Source organism: Suricata suricatta, chromosome 1, assembly GCF_006229205.1.
Source record: "Suricata suricatta isolate VVHF042 chromosome 1, meerkat_22Aug2017_6uvM2_HiC, whole genome shotgun sequence".
Lineage (NCBI taxonomy): Eukaryota > Metazoa > Chordata > Mammalia > Carnivora > Herpestidae > Suricata > Suricata suricatta.
Genome location: NC_043700.1, coordinates 193,540,209 through 193,560,583, shown reverse-complemented (window position 1 = coordinate 193,560,583; position 20,375 = coordinate 193,540,209). Strand labels below are relative to the sequence as shown.

The 20,375-nt window shown below is 64.8% G+C and overlaps 1 protein-coding gene across 1 annotated transcript in view; it reads left to right on the top strand.

The window, feature by feature from the left end:
• Positions 1 to 18,962, top strand: part of UVSSA (UV stimulated scaffold protein A) — a 23,345-nt gene extending 4,383 nt beyond the window's left edge. The window contains exons 6-15 of the mRNA XM_029952655.1: positions 2 to 264; positions 1,185 to 1,297; positions 1,383 to 1,511; positions 8,860 to 8,974; positions 12,876 to 13,014; positions 13,202 to 13,327; positions 13,858 to 14,041; positions 14,358 to 14,472; positions 16,947 to 17,121; positions 18,522 to 18,962. Coding sequence (XP_029808515.1) covers positions 2 to 264; positions 1,185 to 1,297; positions 1,383 to 1,511; positions 8,860 to 8,974; positions 12,876 to 13,014; positions 13,202 to 13,327; positions 13,858 to 14,041; positions 14,358 to 14,472; positions 16,947 to 17,121; positions 18,522 to 18,615 — 1,453 coding nt within the window. The 3' untranslated portion in view covers positions 18,616 to 18,962. The remainder of the gene's footprint in view (position 1; positions 265 to 1,184; positions 1,298 to 1,382; positions 1,512 to 8,859; positions 8,975 to 12,875; positions 13,015 to 13,201; positions 13,328 to 13,857; positions 14,042 to 14,357; positions 14,473 to 16,946; positions 17,122 to 18,521) is intronic.
• Positions 18,963 to 20,375: the final 1,413 nt, after the last annotated feature.

Below are 20,375 nucleotides of genomic sequence, written 5' to 3'. Positions count from 1 at the left end.
GCGCGCCCGAGGAGGGCGCCCCTGGGGTGGCCGGTGCCGCGAGGCCAGGGGCCGAGGAGCCCTGCTGCAGCCGGAGCCTGCGCGCCTGCGCCCCGCCTCCCCCGCCCCGAACTGCGGGGGCCTCTGGGGAGGACGGGGAGGAGGACGAGGAGCAGGAGCACAGTGACAGTGACAGCGCCCACGAGGACGAGGACCATGAAGGGTTTGTGCGGCGCCACGGCCTGGGCTCCCACAAGTACACGCTGGACGTGGAGCTGCCCTCAGGTGACTCCGGCTCCTGCGGGCTGGCGGGCTGGCTGTGGACCAGGGATCGGCGAAGCTCAGGCTTCTGGGGACTGCGGGCGGGACTGGCACTTGAGGTTGGGGTGAGGGGCTGGGGTCCGGGGTGACTTGAGGCTCCAGGTCCCGTGGCACCACCCCAAGGTCCACCTGGAGAGGGGCGGGCGTGGCTGCAAGCTGACGCCGCAAGTGACCTGAGGCCCCAGGGAGGCTGTCGCGCCTGGTCCAGGCCCATCGGGATCACAGTGGGGCTCTCCACTCTGGTTACGAGGGGACGTGGCTGGAGAGGGGCTGCTCACCACGTTTGTGATGACCCAGGTGTGCCGATGTGGCCTGGCCCCCATGTGGGGTGTGGGTGGGCTGAGAGCCCCTCAGGGGTGTTCGCAGAGGAAGGGCAGTCAGGGCGTGGAGCCGCGTGAAGACCTGTCACCCCCAGGCAGCTTGGGCCCCACCTGCCCCAAGGAGCTGCCTGGTGTTTGGTTGGGCCTCGGGGGGCGGAAGGGGGTGCCCGGCTGCGGGAGGGCTGGGGGCACAGGACACAGGGAGGACCGTGGGCCTGAGCTGAGGTTTGGGCCTCCACCTGAGAGCTGTCATGGTCACCACGGGCCCTGTGTGTGGACTGGGGCGCGCGCGCGCGTGCGTGTGTGCGTGTGCGTGTGTGTGTGTGTGTGTGTGTGTGTGTGTGTGTGAGAGAGAGAGAGAGAGAGAGAGAGAGAGAGAGAGAGAGAGAGAGAGAGAATGCTGTGTGTGGGGGCCGGGGGGCGGCCGGTTGGGTCAGGCTGCAATGGTTTCTGCCAAAGTCTGAAAGTAGGGACTCTCTGTGGCATCCAGCGTGGGATCCTGGGCAGCATGTGGCTGGGAGGTGGCGGCCCCGTGGCGCCGGGTGACTGAGGACCGTGTTCCAGGCGGCCTGCGCGTGCTTGAGGACGAAGACAACCGTGCCGTCGTCCAGTCCGCCCGGGACGCGCTCAAGCTCATCCGGAACAAGTTCCTGCCGGCCGCCTGCTCCTGGGTGCAGGTGAGGCCCGTCCCCTCCGCGCTCATGCTCGGGCGGCGGGGGGACCCTGGGGTGCCGGGGGAGTGACGCCCCCGCTTGTTGGCAGCTGTTCACCCGCGCAGGCGTCCACGGCCGGCACTTAGAGGCGGCCATCGACCTGAAGGCGGAGCTGGAAACCGCCCTGAGGAGATCTGGGGAGCTGGACCTCGAGCCCGAGGAGGGGCGCAGCGGGGAGGTGAGTGCCGCGTGGGCTGCGGCAGAGTTGCCGAGAGCTCTCGTCTTCCGTCTATGCTCCGGTTTCTGAGCAGGAATGACTGAGGCTCAGAAAATTCCGGTTCCGGCCTCACTGGATGGTCGGTTCGCAAAACAGAAGCTTTGGCCTGGAAGGTCAGAGAACACAGCCCAGGCTGAGGGTCTGGGGCAAGAGGGCGTGGCAGGTGAGCTGCGCGGAGCCCCCGGCAGAAGGTTCTAGGTGGGAGGGAGGTCCCAGGGCCCTGGGGAGGAGGAGATGGCCATGGGCTGAGCGGAGACTCGGGCCAGCCCCCTGTGCCCTGACCCTCCCGGAGTGCCCCAGCAGAGCCTCCGATCATCTGGTGACCGCCTTCCAGGCTTCAGGGTCTTGTCCTGTTGCCTGAGTTGTGGCCAAGGACGCCTGCAGCGGACCGAGAATCAGGACTTCCGCTCCGGGTTCCTCCAGAGGGGAGTGTCCCTAGCCTGGGGGGTGGAGCCATGGTCCCCAGCAGGGCCTGGTGAACATGCAGCCCGGTGCCTAACTTGAGGAGGGCGTTCGAGGCCAGGTGTGTGGCGCCGCACGGGTGCCGTGGGGTTTGGGCCGGAGCAGCTGGTCCTCCTGAGAGCCGTGTCCCCAGGGAAAGTCGAGGGGCAGGGACGGCCCGCACTTGGTGACGGGTCCAGTGAAGTCTGCCAGCCCCTGGGACAGCAGGCCTCAGGGACCGTGACTTCCGGGCTCCCCTGCGGTGGGTCTAGGCCAGGACCTGGAACTTAGTGTCCGAGGGGGATTTGAGAGCCGTGGCCTCTGCGGCTGTCCTCAGGGCCGGTGGGGACGCAGCCGTGGCCTCTCAGTGGGGTCAGCACAGCACTGCCGTCTCAGAACCAAGAAGGCAGACTCTGGAAAGTACCTCCCTGCCTGGGTATGGAGACCCTGAACCTGGGCTACAGCCTGGGAGCCGGACAGCAGCGTCACCTGCAGCGAGGGGCCTTGGAGGGAGGAGGGGGGAGGGCGGGACTCGGGGCAGACGCAGCTGTTGCCAAAGGAGGCTTTAGGGTGAGAGGAACAGCATTGCCTGGTGACGAACCGAACCATGAGCCGGAGCCACTGAGACCTCGGACAGACAGTGGCCAACACCCCGGGTGTTGGCACCTAGTGACCTTGCCCCCTCCAGGGCCTCTGGTCGCCTCCAGGCCGCCACCAGTAGTGGGAGGGGACTGGGAGAAGGGTGACTGGCTGGGCATCGGCCCCCAGGGACCAGCAGAGGGCGATCTTGCCTTTCTCCCGCGAAGCTTGGAGGGCAGGAAGTTGCTGACCAGCCCCGAGATCCCAGCGCGGCCCCGTGGGTGCAGCATTCCACGGAGGACCTTGCTCGGTGCGCACCTTCAGTAACAAGTTAGTTTTGAAAAAAGTACTTTTTTCACAACAAAAGAAAGCTGTTTTCAGGTCTTGGGAAGGAGGTGATGTTGCTCGCTCCGAACGTGTGGGGATTGGGGTCCTGGCGCCAGAGCCCAGGGTGGCCTGAGAGCAGGGAGGGGTGCGGGAAACCGGGGTGGCTTCCCTGCACGCCGCCTTCCTGGTGCCCCGGGACTGCCCCTCTCTTTTCCGCTGTGCCCCTGCCTCCGAGGAGCTGGGGGAGGCCCATGCTTTCCCTGCAGTGTCGGGATAGCTGGGGCCTTGGGGCCGGCCCCACCCCCCTGGCTCCAGACCCTCTGGGGAGGGGAGGCCTCAGCTTCACTGCCTGGAGGTCCCAGGGTGCTCAGCAGCGGCTGGAGCCTGAGGGCAGGGACTGCCCGGGTGCCCTGTGGGTGCAGGGCTGGGGCTGCTCCCCTCCCCCTGCCCACAGACCCAGTCAAAGCCTTGATTGCTTCCGAGCTGTAGCAGGACTCTCAGACCCCCCCTCCCCTGCTCTGTCCCCAGGATTCTCAGACCCTCACTGACTTGTCCCCAGGAGGCTGGGTCTGGTGGGGGGTCTGGTGGGGGGTGTGGCCCAGCAGGTTGGGGGAGGAGAGGCCAACAGGCAGAGGCGCAGGCTTCCGTTCTGAAGGCTGTGGTGGGACCCGGGAGGGGGGGGCGCGCCGTGCTGTGGGTGTCCTGTAAACAGGGCACTGCCCCTCCTCCAGGAGGACAGCAGGGCACTGAGGCGCAGGATGGCCCCGCAGGGTGGAGCCGTTGGTGGGAAGGTGGCTTCCCTGGGAAGGGAATGTCACCGTCTCTGTCAGCTGAAAGGACACTTTCCAGACGCTTCTCCACAAACTGATTTTAAAAAGGCACCGCTCTGAAATCCTCGGAGAGAGTGCGGTCCGCGCCAGCTGGCGGCCGGCGCCTGGAGATGAAGCGATTGGGGCTGAGTGGCAGCGCCCCGCTCAGGCGAGCGCCGCTTCCCGGAATAGCCCGCGGCCGCCTATCTGCTGTCCCCGGATCTGCACGGGCGGCCGCTCTGCGGCGAGCCCGGGGTCGCTAGGAATTAGGAGCGGGCGGCCCTCCGCCCATTTAGGGGCACAGGGCGTTAAATCACGGCCTTGGCGTTTCCGCACCCAGCGGGGCCGCAGATTCGGCTGCGGATCCGAGGGCTCAGAGGCAGCGCGGCGCGGGCAGAGCAGACCCGGGGCGCCGCCCCCTCCCCGCAGCCCGCCGGCAGCCCTGTGGGGGTGGGTTGTCTGTGCAGGGCCCAGGGGTTTTCTGTGTTGCCGTTGGGCTTACGTACCGTTTCCCTTTGGACGTAGGGGTTTCATCTTTTAAAAATCTTTAAGCCGAGTGTACTACGTGTGAGTGTGTGTTTGCGGAGTGTCTCCTTGCTGCGGGAAGCAGGCCGGGGATAAATCTCCCACAGATCAATGTGGAGCATCGTCGGGTAGATTTAGTCTCCAGCCCCGCTGTCGTTGGAGAGGTGTAATAACCCGTGGCTGCTACATTTGTTAAACTGATAAAAATCCTTTATAAACTTTTAAGTTGCCCGCGGTTTAATTATGTGGCCGAGATCACCAGTTACTCCGAATTGTGTAATTAACAAAATATTAATTTCTCACCAACCAGTGTGTCTGGAGAAATTAGCTTTGGGCGTCGGCGTGTATGAAGGACCCGCAGTATGGTTTTTAAGAGCCGCCTCGGCTGTGTGCTCGCCGCTCGCTCGCTGGTGGCAGCCGGTGGTCTGAAGGGCGGGCGCGTCCTCACTCGTTCTAGAGGCAGAGATGAGCCCCCCCCCCCCACCAGCCGCGGCGCTGAGGGAGGAGGCCCCTTGGCCTTGGGCAGGTTTTCTGTCCCTGCGGGGGCTGGGCCCTGTAGGTGAAGAGGATGAGCTGGAGACCCAGGGCATGAAATGTTGACCGAGTCAGGCGCCCCAGGGAGGCAGGGGAACTAAATCAGCCGGCAGTGGGGACCTTGTGTTCGGCAGGGCCGGTAAACAACCTTCCCGGTGACGTGGGTCCCTCCATCACGCTGAAGGCCGCGCCGGGGGAGGGGTCTGCACGCCTCCCCCCTCTCTCCTGCGGCTCACGCGGACTGGGAAGGCACAGGCGAGCAGCCGAGGTGCCTCCCTGCTCAGGGCCAGCCGTCCTCGGTGGGCCCTGGGGCCCTGGAGCTCGCCCGCGGCCCACCTCACACCCCTCCTCAGGGACACCCTCCCGTTCACGTAGCAGCCCGTGTCTGCACAGGCAAGCTCCCCGGTAGATCATGGCAGCGCCCCATTTCACAGCTGAGAAGATGGAGTCCGGGGGATGTTGTGTGAGCCTTGGCCCTTGAGGGCGCCGGCTGCCTGCGATTTTGCCTGTGCCTGAGGGAAGAGAGCGTGCGCTGAAGGGCTTCCTGTTCCTGGGTGGACGGGGCTCCCTTGGGCGGTGGGAGCTGCCCGAGGGGAGGGCCTGCTGCGTCCCAGGGGAGGGTGCTCACCTGGCCCATGGCAGACTCCGTTACCCGCCCCCTCCCCGCCTCCAGCCTCGCCCTGCAGCAGACCTCCCGGCGTCTTGCCGACCCACAGCCGGCCACACGGGGCACCGGAGCAGTGTCCGCTGCCAGGCCTGCGGGGAGACCTGTTCCCGCCGCGGGTCTGGATGGGACCAGAGAGGGGGCCGTGGTGACGCACATCAGCACCAGCTCCGTCCTCACCGAGGAGAGCGTGTGCTCTGTGGCCCCGGGTGGTGTAGCCGAGGGTCCCCGTGTCCTCACTCATGCCCCGCTGTCCTCTGCCCTCTGAGCATGCATCCCCGGCAGCTGGAGATGCGCTTGAGATATTGGCCTCGCTGGGCAATTTGCACGGCCTTCCAGGGAGGGCATTAGCATATAAATAGCAGATGCAATGACGGCCATCACAGCTGAGCACGTTTAATTTTTAGTTTATAAGATAGAATGGGGTTTTAAATGCATGGCCATCAAGCCGCCGAGAGACAAATGCAGGTTGGAGCTCACTTGTCTGACGAGGCCTTACATCATTTTTTTTTAAAAAGGGAAACAGACACACATAAAACTGAACAAAAGTGATTTCTTGGGTGAAAAGTAATTGAGATTGCACACCAAGTTAATTAGATCGCACAGAATTTATTTAACCATCCCGGCTGCACCTCGGCCTGTGCTTGGCGGGCAGACCGGCCCCGGAGCAGGCCGCCTTCCTGTCCCTCCGCGAACATTCAGTACCCCCGGCTCCCCCACCGCTGCGCGCTGATTGCGTTGTATATTTTAGCTCTTTTATTGCTTGCTTAATTATGATCCCAGAGGCTCATTTTTCTAAATCCTTTTAACTGTGGGTGCAAATCCATTTGTATAAAACCCGCAGTAGGCCCGGGGCCCTCCTCTGCGCCTCGCTGGGGCTGCAGGCACCCCGTGCCGGGAGGTGTCATCCAGCGTCCCTCGGGTCTGGCCTCTTCCCAAGGGCGACCCAGTCCGGGGGACGTCCCAGGGGCCGCAGGGCTCTGTCTGTCCAGGGACTCCCCGTTAGGGAAGGGGGGGCGCTGGGGCTGCTCCTCCGCAGTGTTCGTGGGGTTTATTGCAACAGGGAACCTCAGCTCCTGGCAGACGGAGGCTAGCTGGGGAGCCGACTCTGTTTTGAGGGCCACCCACTTTCAACCAGACGCCTCCTTGGGCCAAGACCCCCTTCCCAGGACCCCATGGCGGGCACCCCTACTCTGCCTCCCTCGCCTCACTCAGTGCTGGTTTTCTACCAGCCTGTGACCTTTGACCTTGAGGGGAGGTCCCGCCCTGGGACTGGCTCCCCTGGGCTCCTTTCTGTTTCCCCAGCCATGCTGCTTTGCCGACCCCTTGGACAGGGCATCCTGACCTGGGGGGGTGGGGGGGTCTGTTCCGTTCAGGCTCCGGCAGGTCATGCGGGCGCCACCTCCGCAGGGGCTGCGCTGGACGTGGGGCTCCCTCCCCTCTGGACACCAGATGTCCCTGCCCTTTCCCGATGTGCTCAGGGCCCAACATCCAGAGTCACTTTGAGCCCTGGGGGTTTCTGATGGCCGAGGGAATGCGCGAACCCAAAGAAAGTGGAAGCGGTGGAGCGTGGCTGCGGTGTTGGCGGCCAAGTCTGCGTCTGGCTGTGCGTCACCGGGGTTTGAGTGGGCCCCCCGCCCCCAGCGCGCCAGAGGGGGGCGCCCTGCTGCTGTCACCGCCTTCTGCCGGGACCTGCCTGCACAGACCCAGAGGAGGCCGCGCTTAAGCCCCCATGGGCCCTGGCCTCTCCAGGGGGGGCCGCCTGGCACAGCCTGATCAGCGCTGATTTAACAACAAAGGGCAGCCCGGGCTCCGCATTTCTGCACAGGGAGAAACAATTTTAGTTGGGGACAAAGAAGGTCTAATCCCTAATAGTTAGCTAAGCAGCTAAATATTTTTTAGGAAACGAAAATTTAATGAAAGTCCCTGGTGAAATTCAAGGGTGTGAGCAATAAGCATAATATTTTATGAAAATGACCCCCATATTTAAAGTCTGGCACTATATGTTATGCATTGTAGCACCCAGTCCACATCTACCTTTTAGAAAATTAAAACACATAAATTCTGTTTAGTGTTTGATGCGCGCTGCACTAGCCCAGAGCTGCGGCGCCCTAACCCTGGGCTGCTCTCCACCTTCCATAAATTCCTGGGCAGATTCTGTACAAAAATAATTTTCAGGTCCGCGGCTCATTGTTATTCAAACGTGATTGATGGTCGTCATTTGCCCAGCTCGGGAGTTAAGTGCCCCTGTCATCTCCAAAGAGCGTAATTGGGGCGTTTCACAGGTCAGCGGCGGAGACAGGCTTCCCTTTTGATCAGTGTTAGACTGATAACAAAAATTACAGTTCCCAGTGAGTCACGTCTCCCCAGCTTTCCAGATGCACAGTCGTGGCCTGTACCGAAACAAAGTGCATTTGCATCTGATTACGCACGGCGTCCCGGGCCCGCAGGTGCGGCTGGGCCCCCACCAGGCCCGGCCTTGCGGGCGGGCGCTGCCAGCGTCGGTGACTCTGCCGGGCCTGGCATGGGGCGAGCGCGTAGCTCCTGCCCCGTGGGTCACCCAGGCTCTCCACACCCCGGCCAGGCCTCTGCGTGCCCCTGAGGGGTGCAGTGGAGAGAGGTTTTGGCGGCGAAGGCGTCGGTCACAGGGGTGTTCTTCCCAGGCTGCTGCCCCCCACCTTCCGAGGCCCCGCAGTCAGCATTCGTGCGACGGGGGCTCCATTCTGGAAGTCTCCTCCGCTCGGAGCTCAGACTAAAATTGACGGCCCAAGTGTTCCAGGCTGGACTGGCCACCTTCCTTCTGGGATCCTCCACCCCCCACCCCCCGCCACACCCCCATGTCCTGCCCTAGGGCCAGGGGGTCCTTGAGAACCCGGTGAGGAGGGGGCTGCACAGGGCCGGCTGCAGCAGCCCCCTCCCCCACATCTGCCTGGTGCTGCGGCTGGCAGGGTCGGGGCACAGGTCCCAGAGTCCTAGGCAGGCTGGGGTGCAGGCGGCCCTGTCCAGAGGGAACGGTTTCTTCTTTGGGGCTCTGTCACGAGTCATTCTTAAAGACAGGCTACTGCAGCAGCGCAGGCACCCACTGTCCCCAGGACTGCCCTGAGAATGGCCGTCGCCTCCACCCACGGCTCACCCCACAGTGGGGGCGCCCTGCCTCTCGCTGGTGGAAGGGCCTCTCGCGGCCCTGGGAGCGCGTCTGCTGCTGCTCGGAGGAGCCAGCCCGTGGGGCGGGCGTGCGTGCGGCTAGACGTGGGCCCCAGGCGGCTGGCCAGGGCAGGGGACACGCAGCTGGCTTGAGCTTGGGAGCCAGGCCTGGACTGTCTGTCGTCTTCGGTGCTGCAGCGAGGCCAGCGTTGAACCCCAGCCCGGAGCGAGGTCCCCACAGAGGCAGGGCCCTCCTCACACGCAGGTCCGGGGGTTGTGTCCACAGGCGGCAACCCCAGCAGACGGGGACGGGGACGACGATGACGATGACGACTTCATAGAGGTCCCGGAGAAGGAGGGCTATGAGGCCTGCATCCCCGACCACCTGTGGCCTGAGTGTGGTGAGTGGGACCGGGCGGGCGGGGTCCTGCCGAGGATGCTGGCCCTCGGGCATGACCTCATTCATGTCTGGGATCTGAAGCCCCCCCCGATCAGGGGAGCCAGCCCTGGTGGGCGCCCTGCCTGGTGACACTGCAGATCCGTCACCGGAAGTCACACGTCCTCCTCTGGTGCCCCAGGCCCGCGCCGCACTGGGCTCCTGCCGTCCCCAGGTCAGGCAGGCCCCACCGTTCACTCTGTGGGCACAGGCTGGCTCCGCACGAGGGGCGGCCCCACCGGGGACACATGAACCCAGGGGTGGGCCGGGCACCCCCTGGGCAGAGAGTGAGACCGCGCGGCTCCCACGTCCAGGGGAGGGCTGTGGGTGTGCGGCTTGACCCTGGTTGGGGCGGGGGCCAGGCAGTGAGACCGTTGCCGCCGCCTCCCCGGTCCCCGGTCCCCGTGTGGCAGGGCGCCCTCCCTCCTCCCCGTCTGGGGCCATGGACTCTGCGTCAGGCCCGGGGCATCTGTTTACCGTGTGGCAGGGCGAGGTTGCTCCTGCGACACACAGCCCCATGGTCCCCTCGCCAGCTCCCCAGGGTGGCAGCCCTCGTGAGGAGGGGCCCGGGCGCAGGGGGCCGTCCCCTCACGACCGGAGGAGCCGAGTAACAGGATCCATGGGTTTGGTGCGTTTCTGCGGGAGCCTGTGAGGGGTCGTGCAGGTTCGCGGGTCTGTTAGGAGTGTGGGTGGTCGGCAGCTAGGTTGTGGCGCTGTGGCCGGTTCGGGCCGAGCTGAGGCCTGCCGTCCGCCGGCCAGGTGACCTCTCCCTGGGCGCCGGTGTGCACTCGCGTCCCGCCCTCTGCTCCGGCCGTGCTGGGCTTTGTTTGTAGCTTTCGGGGCCTCCCTGACGGCCGGGCAGCGCCCCCTGCGCTTTGACCTTCTGTGTTCCTTTGCTGTCCCCGGTTTGTGCCGTCCTCGCTCTCAGACGGGCTCCCCGTGGCCAGAGGCCTCACTGGAGCCCAGCCAGGGCCCAGCAGAAGCCCGGCTGTACTTGAGGGCAGTGGGGCCAGCCCCTTCCGTCCGGCCACTTCTCTGCAGCCCGGGCCTGGGCGCCTCCTGGGACGTGCCTGCCACCGTGCTCTGGCCCCCCAGCCCCGCCTGTGGCCCTGCCTCTAGGGCCTGGGCGCCCACACTGACCCTGTGCCCATCCTCTGCCACAGTCTTCCTCCTGCAGGCGCCGCCTGGCCCCTGTGCAGTCCCGCTCTGGAGGCGCCGAGCCCTTTCCACAGGAGGGAGGGCTTCTCTGTGGCCTGCGTCTCGTGCTTGGTGGCCAGTCGTGAAGATGGTGGTGACCACAGCTGTGGCACTCGTCCGCCACCCCCACTGGCCAGGGGTGACACTCCCTGGAATCCTGCTGAGAGTGCAGAGGAGACTGGGTGTCACAGTGCCACTCACAGGACATGCGAGGGGATTCTGCCCTGGCTGCCAGTGACAAGAAAGCCCCGGCCCACTGGGGGTACTCAGGCCAGCGCCCCGGCCCCCGTGACCACGGAGGTGATAGCAACTGACCACTAGGCTCCCCGGCCGAGTGAAGCTGTGCCCACTGAAGTATTTCTGATCCAGAAAAATCCACAGGCCTGGAGTGTGTGCCGCACCTCCCCTGAGCCCTGAGGTGCTGGCCCTGCCCGAGCAGCCAAGTGGGATGCCGCCTCCCCTGTGCTCCTGTCACCTGCCCGTGACACCGCTTCCTCTTGAGGCCAGCAGGGCCCCTGGAGGGAGGGGGAGGCCCTACCGGCCTTGCCACCACTGGCTCCCTGTCTCTGTGGGAGGCTCACGACACTCAGCGTGTCGTCCGGAGGGTGACGCTCGTGGCCAACGTGGGCCGGGGCCGGGGCCGGGTGCCGTCCGTCCGCGTTTGCTAAGCCGGGTCCCTTCCCAGGTAGGGCGGCTGCGGAGGGCCTGGCCAGCAGTGGACCGGGGCCCGTCCGCCCACCCCGCCCGGAGCCGCAGGGTCCCAGGGAGCTTGGGGCTGGGGAGCGGGGGTGCTCGTGGCCCGGGGCCGACTGCACCCCCGAGACAGCGGTGTCCCCGGTGGCCTCCACCCTGCATCACGGGGGGTGGGGGGGGTCCCTGGAGGCTCCTAGACGGAAGTGTGCCGGGCAGGCGGTCCATCACACTACTTTATATTCCGTCACTGTTCTTTCAGTTAAATGCAGGTGAGCCCTGCAGTAGAGTCGTCTAAATCCACACGGCTGAGGAAGCTGGCGCTTTTTCTTTCTCGTTTCTTTCTCTGAATTTTCACTGAGGGGCTTTTATCTTCCCCTTAATCCTACCGTTTCTGTCAGGACATAATCTCTTTCTCAAATTTACATTTTAATTACAAGGCCAGCTGAAGTAGGTAAAATCAATAATGTCAGGCGCGGCGGCCTGACTCCGCGCGAAGCCGCAGCCTCTCCATTTCCTGCTATCGATTCATCTCTCCCGCCCCGTCCGCCGTGGTGCCTCTGGCAAGTGGGTGCCACTCGGGCAATTTAAACCAAACCGGGGATTTGGGCATTTTCATGATTCTTCCTAAAAGGAGCCGTGGGAGTAAATTTGAGCCAAGTTCCTGTCCTCAAGCGGCCCCTCCCCTGCCCGGTGCGCGCTCCCGGGCCTGTGTTGCGCCGCCTGCTTTTTGGGGTTTTACTCTGAAAGTATGTCAGCGAGATTGATTTTCTACAACAGTGTGAAAGTGGTAGTGTGTTTTTCGTGCCCTGAGTATTTACTGTGCTTTAACACGCTTACCCATCTTTTTAATGGTTTAAAACAACAAATCAATGAAAAATATATTTCATTCTTGTAACTCTTAGGAATTCTCATATTGATCCTTGGGCTGTGATTGTATCCGTCTAAATGCCACAGTGCCCACTTATCAGTCTTGCCCCCGCCCCCCACCGGGCGCATGCGTGTGGCGCGTGCACACAGTGCACCTCTTCAGCTTCCCGCGTAGGGGTGCCGGCGGTTTGGGGAGCTGGACTAGGGCATCGTGGTGATGAGGAGCCTGGTCGGGGCCCCCCAGCTCCGGGCACCCACCACGCCCGAGCGGCTCAGTCCTCTGTTCTCAGCCAAGAGAGCTCGAGAAAGGGCAGCAGGAGGCTTGCCGGTCCCCGGGAGCAGGTGCAGGCGGGCGTCCCTGGGAAGGACCTGTGGCCCCCAGGAACTGGCCGCCCGTGGCCGCATGCGGGGACGCCCTGCACAGCAAGGGGTCCGGCCGCTGGTGCCCACAGGGCTGCGGGGGCTGCGAGCCAGGCCGACCCTGCCACAGAGAGGCCACGCCACCTGAGGCGGACGCGGTCCCTCCCGGGGGCGCTGGCCCCCAAGGCCCTTCCTGGCGCCCTCCCCAGGGGCCCTGGCTTCCTAGCAGAGTGGCAGAGAGGCGCTCCCTTCTGATTGTGTCTCTAAGTCAGTATTTGCGGGCCCGTGGGCGGGGGGACAGTGCGGAGCGGTGCGCTCAGTAGGGCCGTCTGCACCGCCGGCACCGGGGGAGCGCTCCGTCTAGGCCCTGAGCTCCCACAGCGGGTTTGGGGAGGGGGTGATGTCCTTGGGGTGGGATGCCCCGGTGCCTCCTGCGCAGCCCTCGGATGCTGGCTTGCACGGTGACCACTGACCGAGGAGTGTGGCCTCTGCACCCAGCGGAGCGGGGCAGCAGAGGGTGGGGCGGGGCCAGGGCCCATAGCGTTGAGGAATCTGCTTTCACCCTGCCCTGGGGACCTTGGGGATGGACGCTGCCGGGAGGCGCCCCCGGGTGGCTGTGGATGGGTAGGGGGTTTGGCACTAACAGTGCAGTCACTGGCGTACTGGCCCCGTGACGCGGGGCACGGTGGCCCCAGGGCTGTGTCCGGGGTCGTGGGAGCATGCTGGGGAACACCACCTGTCTGTGCCAGAGCTGGAGAGAAGTCCCCCTGCACAGGGCTCGCAGGCCCTGAAGAGGACGAGGAGGGATGAGGAGGCACGGGACCCCACCTGCGCTGCCGCCCAGCTGCACGCGCTGCATGGACGCCTGCCCCCGCCCCCGAGCCCCAGGTGAGCTCCGGGTGCCCTGCGTCTGTCCGCGCCAGCTCCCCGGGGCAGCTGGGGCCTGCTGCCAGGCTTCCCCCGGGTGCCGGCGTCCACCCCGGAGCCCAGGCCCGAGTGTGTGTGTGGGGAGAGCCCGGGGCTGCGGCCGGCTCCAGGCCCTCGGTCAGCGTGTCCTGTCCTCGTGGCCTCTCAGGGCACCTGTGGGACCAGAGGAGGCCAGGAAGCTGGCTGAAGAGCGAGCCCGGGCGCCTGTCGTGCCCTTTGGGGTGGACCTGTGCTACTGGGGTCAGGAGCAGCCGCCGGCCGGGAAGATCCACAAGTGAGTGCGCGCGCGTGGCTCCTGCAGGTGCCCGCCGTCCACCCCAGCCCGGCTGGGGGGCTCTGGTGGGCACGGGTGTGCGGCGGCCGGAGAGCCGTGTGCAGGGGTGCCTGCGCCCCATTGCCTGTCCTCCTGCGTGGTCTGGCATCACCCCGCCCTGACCTTTTGTGCTCTTCGGGGCTTCTCTGCCACAGCCCCTTGTCACGGCCCCACGCCCGGCCTGGAGCTCGGACTCAGACCCTGCACCGGCCAGGCCTGGGGCTCTGCTGGGAGTTTTGGGAAGCTGCCCCCGGGCTGTGCCGGCTTCCGCTTTCCTTCTGTGGGGCTGGGTTACACCCGCATGTCCCACGGGCGAGTCCCCGCCAAGTCCTGGCAGGCGTGAGGTCTCTGGGCTGCAGGCGTTCGGGTTGTGGCGCCTGTGATTGGGTCCCCGTCTCCGCCGTGCCTTCCTCAGGCTGCCCGGCCCAGGCCTCGCTGGCCACGCCGCCCGGAGGCCTCCCCACGGCAGCGCTGAGAGTCTGGTGTTGCAGGTGTGACTCTGAGCACCGCTTCTGGAAGCCCAGCGAGGTGGACGTGGAAGTGGACAGTGCTGACGTCTCCGAGATGCTGCAGAGCCGCTACATCACCTTCGCGGGCAAGTTCGAGCCCGTGCAGCACCGGTGCCGGGCCCCACGGCCCGACGGCCGGCTCTGCGAGCGCCAGGACCGGCTGAAGGTGAGGCCGGGGCAAGGTCAGGTGGAGCGCTGGGCCCTAGCCTCCACTGCCAGGCTGGCCGCCTGCCCGGGGGTCGGCTTGCCTGTGGCAAGAGCAGCGCTCTGCACTTGCTCCCGTGCCCTTGCTTGCTTAGCGCCGCGCCCCCTGAGCCCACTCTGTAGTGAGCGCACTGGGTGGGTGATGGGCACTGGACCGGGGCCCCGGCCTCCCCCCTCGCCCCCTTCACAGATGTACCCCGGGGGCCCCTCATTTTTGGGGCGTGTGAATGAAGGGGCAGCCCTACCCCCCGTCAGAACTGCTCTCTTCTTTGCCGTAGTGTCCTTTCCACGGGAAGATCATCCCAAGAGACGACGCGGGGTGGCCCCTCCACCCGGAGGACAGGGCCTGGGAGCAGAGACGGCGGCAGGAGCAGCAGCAGGCCGGGCGCCCGGGTAGGTCTGGGGGCTGTGTGGGGACGGCCGGGGCCCCTCCCGTGGGGTCTGGGTGGCCACCTGCCGCCTCCAGCGAGGTGGTGACTCCGGCAGTGCAGCGGGGACACGGTGGGGTGCCGCCAGTGGGAGACGGGGCGCACTCGGCTGGAGAGCGCCGTGCTATTTGCTGGCGGTCAGCTTCTGGGTTCGCAGGCACGGTTTTCAGGAGATGGAGGATGGAGGCAGGAAGCGTCCGTTGGCTGAAGCCCGGGCTCCAAAGAGGAGAGCAGCTTGCTTTCCACCAGACAAACACACGTGTGCCCTGTGTCCGCGTGTCCCCATGTCCCCCTGCCCACGTCCTTGTGTCCATGTGTCCCCGTGTCCCCATGCCATGTCCCCTTGCCCACATCCCTGTGTCCATGTGTCCCCATGCCCACATGTCCCCATGCCCGCATATCCCATTACCCATGTCCCTTCTGCAGACCTTGTGCCACCTGCCGCCCTGCACGGCCGCCCCCTGCAGCAGGGTGAGCTGCGGGCATGTGCAGAATCGCGCAGGCCCCAGGTGGCCCGGGTCTCAGGCCTCGGCGGGGGGCGGGGGGGGGCTGCATCTCCACAGAGGCTCTCGGGGTCGGGGCCCGCAGGCCGGATTCAGGGCAGTGGACTTGAACCACGTGAGCACTGTTTTCAGGACAACCCAGGGAGCCTGTGAGCCCAGTATGGGTGTCCACACTCCGTGCTGGGCACGCGCCACGTGCTGGCCGAGCAGGGCAGGGGGTATCACCGGAAGTGGCTGGCACTGGGCAGCACGCAGGCACGCTCTCCAGGCCCCTGATCTGTCCCTGAGTCTGGTTTGTCCAGCCCGGGCTCTCGCTTTCCCGAGAGAGGCACGCCGCAGACCCAGAGCCCCGATGAAGGGCAGGTGGCTGTAGGCACGGCACAGTGCCGGGCTGCTCGCGAGGGTCCCCGTCAGCCTGCGCTCATCGTCATTAGTGGGGTCCCTCCCTTTGACGAATGTCAGATCTCAGGCTGACACCAGGGGCAGTGGATGGCGGTGGGGAGGGGCCCCTGACCTGCTAATCCGCATGGCGAGGCCTTCCCTGGTGGCTCACGCTCAGGAGCAAATTAAGTGCCTATTTTTTGTGTCAGCCCTGAAGAGGATCTGGTTCTCCAGCCCTCGGTGACTTGTTAACAACAGGTATCAGGGCCGCGGCCGCGGGCCGGCGCTGGCCAGTCAGATGTGAAATAGCGTCTCTTTACTAACTACGGTATTGATCCCCGCCTCCCTCGCACGCGGGGCAATTTTCTTTTCCCGGGCGCTAACCTTGGTGACAATGCAGCCGAGCTCCAGGCCCCGTCAGCGCACAGGAAGGCCGCGCGGCCCCGGCGTCTATTGATTTTCTTCAAAGGCTTTTAAATTGGTCCTTCATTTTAACTGAGATGCTCATTCCATCTCTACCGGGCGCCGGCATTTTCCCGTTGTGTTTAAACAATCGCTCCATTCACTGGGCTCCTAAACTGTGGCGCCTTCTTATTACAGGAGATAAACTGTTTAGACAGTTTTCCTTAATCTCGGATTAATCGTTGCTGGGTCTGAATTGTGTGGCCCTGTATTCCTTCACTTCAAAAAATCCACTTGGGGAGGCCTGGCCATCTGTCTGTCTGGGGTGCAGAGCCTGCCCTCTGGCTCGGGCCCTGGGTTCCTGCGGGCTCTGCGGCGCCCTCGCTGGGGGAGGGCCTAGCACCCTTCTGAAGCCAGGAGCGGCCTCCGCAGGTCTGGGCACAGGAGGGACGCTGTGCTGTCCCACTCCTGACTGGGATCGCCTTCCTGGGACCACCCGGTCAGGCGGGTCCCAGCGCCGCCTCCGAGGCCGGGAGCCCCCTACCACTGGACCCGACAGCTGTCCCCACTCCTGGCGGGCAAACGCCCTGACCTGGCCGCGGTGCGGCTTGGGGCTGGTGAGGCCAGGCTCTGTGGGACCGGGTGACACGTGTTTCCCCTTGGAGCCCTGCCTGCTGCTGCCGGTGGGGCCTGGGCCGTGGCAGAAGGCACAGGAGAGTGGTCTGGGTGAGCCGACCCCGGGTGCTGAAGCCCCGTTCTCTTTGGGCCGATAAAAGAGAAAGTTCTGCCTGCACTGACCCGTGGCTGTGGCCAGGCCTGCCACACGTACCCACAGCCCACAGACGGGCCTGGCAGCCAAGACTGGGGGCTTGGTGGGGCACGGGCCGGCCAGAGGCTGGGAAGCAGCGCTACCCCCAGCTCCCAGCCCCCAGCCCCCAGCCGCCTTCCGTCTGAGGGGGTTCGGGGATGCACCAGGAGCCGCTTCCGGCCCTGTCCCAGCCCCTTCCCGGCCTCTGTGGGCGCAGGACGGTGAGGGGGAGCTCTGCCTTGCCACCTGCCCGCTGGCCCCTGTGGCGGGGAGGGGTCAGGGCTCGAGTGAGGGATGCTTTGGTTGGGGTCCGGGGTTCTCCTAAATCTCGAGGTCTCTCTGCAGACTGGCAGGACCCCGAGTTTATGAGAGACGTGGAGGCCGCCACGGGAGTAGACCTTGGCTCGTCTGGGTCCGGCGGGAGAGGCCGAGGAAAGAGGCGGCAGCACCGGGGCCTCACCGACCTGAAGCATCAGGCCAACACGGCTCGCGCTCGCATCGCGAAGAAGGTGTTTGCTAAGTAAGAGCTTCGTGCGCCTCCCTTCCCCCCACCCTCTCGGTTTGGGGGTCCTGGGGGTGGTGACTGGACTCCCAGACACTGGCAAGGCCTGGGGCCCCGGCTCCTGTCCACCACACGCTTCCCCCATGGTCCCCGGGTCCCAGGGTGGGATGTGGGCAGGCCAGTCAGGGGCAGGGCTCGGAGCTGGTCACCCCGAGGGTCACGGGCAGGCACTTTCCCCTGCGGCGGGACCTCGCCGACCGCCTCGCACAGCCTCGTGTCCCAGCAGTGGGCTGAGGCCTCGGTGGGGCTGCCGGTCCAGAGCCGGCCGGCCCTGTGTTCTGCCCAGCTGAGCGGAAGGGCTAGACGCTGGCCTGGCTGGGCCCTCCCCAGGTCAGTCCCCAGGGGCGTCCACGTAGTGACTGTGGGCAGGGGAGTCACTTCCTAGGCTGGTGGGACAGGGGCCCCCTGCAGGGCTCCGCACGAGCGGAGTGTGGCCTGCGCCCCCAAGAAGTGGGTCGGGGCCAGAGCGGGAAGGCCTGCCTGTACAAGGTGCTGCCAGAAGGAATTGGGGTGCTTGTTTGGGAAGCCGTGAGGCCGCTTGCACACGGGTCTCGCAGGGACCCCAGCCCCTGCCTGCAGGGCTGCCTCCTCACAGATGCCTGGAGGGCATTCGGCTCAGTGTCCCGTGCGGAGGAGGCCTTTCCTGCCCTCCTGGCCGGCGTCACCGTGTCCTTGGCCTGAGTGGATGGAGCGGGGGGTGGGGCGGTGGCTTCCTCGGTGCCCACATGGAGCCCTGAGGGGCTGGCCCATCGTGCAAGTTGGCCTCCTGAGGAGGGCTGGGCCCCCAGGCTCCAGGCCCCAGGCTTCCAGAGGATCAGCGAGGGTAAAGGGTTCCCTGGGTGCTGATGCTCCCGAGGGGTGCTGGCCACGGGGCCTCTGCGCCTGGCACCCCCCGCCATGCTCACAAGGGCCTTCGCACTGGGTCCTTGCAGCAGCTTGCGGGCCGGGAGCTCGTCCTGCCAGCCCGGGGCGGCGGGCAGCACTGCGTCCTGCGCACGGGGACTCGGCGGCCGGGCCGGGCAGTGGGGCACGCACCATCCGAGGCTCTGGCTCGCGGCCACACGCCTGGCGCTGTTCTCCACGGCTCCGCCCAGGTGCTGTGCACGTGGCCCTGGGGCGCAGCCTGGCTCTGGCGAGAGTCGGGGTCCTGGGCGCGGCTTCCAGGGCTCAGAGAGCCCATGGGATTAGTGCCAGGGTCATCGTTGGGCTCTCGACGGGGTAGGGCTCAGTTTCTGAGCTGCAGGGAGCCTGGGCGGTGGGAGTGTGGCAGCCACCTGGGACCGGTGCACGCCGGACCACGGTCGGAGCCCAGAGCCCCAGCCGGGTCCCCGCTCACGGCCGCTCTGCTTTCCCCACAGGGCCGCCGTGCAGAGAGTCGTCACTGCCATGAATCAGATGGACCAGAAGAAGCACGAGAAGTTTGCAAACCAGTTTAACTATGCGCTGAATTAGGGGGCCGGCCTGGGGGGCGCGGTCCCCTCTGGCGGCGTCGCGGAGCGTGGAGCAGGCACAGGACGGCTGTGACCACTTCACGTGCCCCAGAGCTCCGACTGTCCCCTGCCGTGGGGGCGCCACTGTCCTCGGGGCCACGGGTCTGGTCTGGGAGCCTGGCGGTGACGTGGGCAGCTGAGTCTCTGTGGGCCATGCTGCAACGCCTGTACGTCTTGTGATGTGGCTCAGAGTTGATGGCCCACGTGTGACCCCCAGCCCCCCAGCCTTTTCTCCGAGCCTTTTCCCAGAAAACCCCACGCTTTTATGTACACGCCGTTTCTTAGACAAACACGGGAAGCGACTGCTCACAGCATCGCGCGCTGTTTCCAGCCCACACGACACGGTGCCGGTTGTGCGTTAGAACGCGCACAGCCACCTCACTGCGTTCTCTGGAGGACGGCTCTGCTGAGCTCCGCAGCGCTCACCTTTAAAAACATTGTTTTAACGTTTTGTTTATTCTTGAGAGAAAGAGGGGGCAGAGCACGAGCAGGGGAGGGGCAGAGAGAGAGGGAGACACAGAATTGGAAGCAGCTCCAGGCTCCGAGCTGTCCGCACAGCCCGACATGGGGCTCAGACCCACGAACCGTGATCATGACCTGAGCCGAAGTCAGACGCTCAACCAGCTGAGCCCCCCAGGCCCCCAGCCTTCACCCTTTAAAACATACAGCTTCGTGGCATTACTGCATTGACTATGTTTGCGACCCACACCACCTAGTTCCAGAACTTTCCGTCACCGCAGAGGAAACCCCATCCCTGTTGGCAGGCGTGCACGGGCACCTCTGGATTGGTCTGTGGGTTTGCGCTCTCGGGACATTTCAGGTGAATGCCCCTGGTCCATCTTCGTTCAGTCAGCCCCGTGTCTCCAGGGTTGTTCTCTGCGGTAGAATATTCCAGAACTCTGTCCCCTTGTGTGGCCCCGTGGGGACAGCCCACTGTGTGGACACCGCAGCCTGTGTATCCGCTCTCGCGGACACGGAGGTCGTCCCCACGCCGTTCGGCTCTTCTGTGTGGCGCTTCGCGGACACTTGTGTGCAGGTTTCGTGTGGACGTGCATCCACCTCTCTTCGGTTTGCGCGAGAAATGGAGTTGCTGGGTCACGTGGCCACGCTGTCTGACGTTCGGACGAACTGCTGGCCTGCTCCATCGGAGCCGCAGACCGTTTCACCTCCGTTCCCGCCGCAGTGTCGGGGGGCTCCAGCTCCGTGTCCACACTGGCTAGTGTCTGTGACCGGGGTGAGGTGGTGTCTGAGCTTGTGTCTCCGTTTGCATTTTCCTGATGACTCGTGATGCTATCTTTTCATGTGTGTATTGGCCGTAGAAATCTCTATTCAGATCCTTTGCCCATTTTCAACTGGACTGTTTTGAGTTGTAAGAATTTTTTTTATATTCTGGACACTAGACCCTTATCTTGCGTGCAGATGTTTTCTCGCATTCTGTCTTCACGTTCTCAGGAGGACCCTCAGAAGCATCACTGCTTTTTACTTGTCACTTTTGATGACATCCAAGGTCTGTTTTCTCCTTTGTCTCTCGAGCTTCTGGTGGCCTGTCTAGGCAGCACAGCCTGATCCGAGGTCGTGATTTACCCTGTGTTTTCTTCTAAGTGTCCTTATCACGTTAGCTCTTAAATTCAGACTAGTTTTGTTTGGAGTTAGGTTTGTAGATGGTATGAGGCGGAGGCCCAACTTTGTCCTTTTGTGTGGGGATGCCCGGTGCCCCAGCAC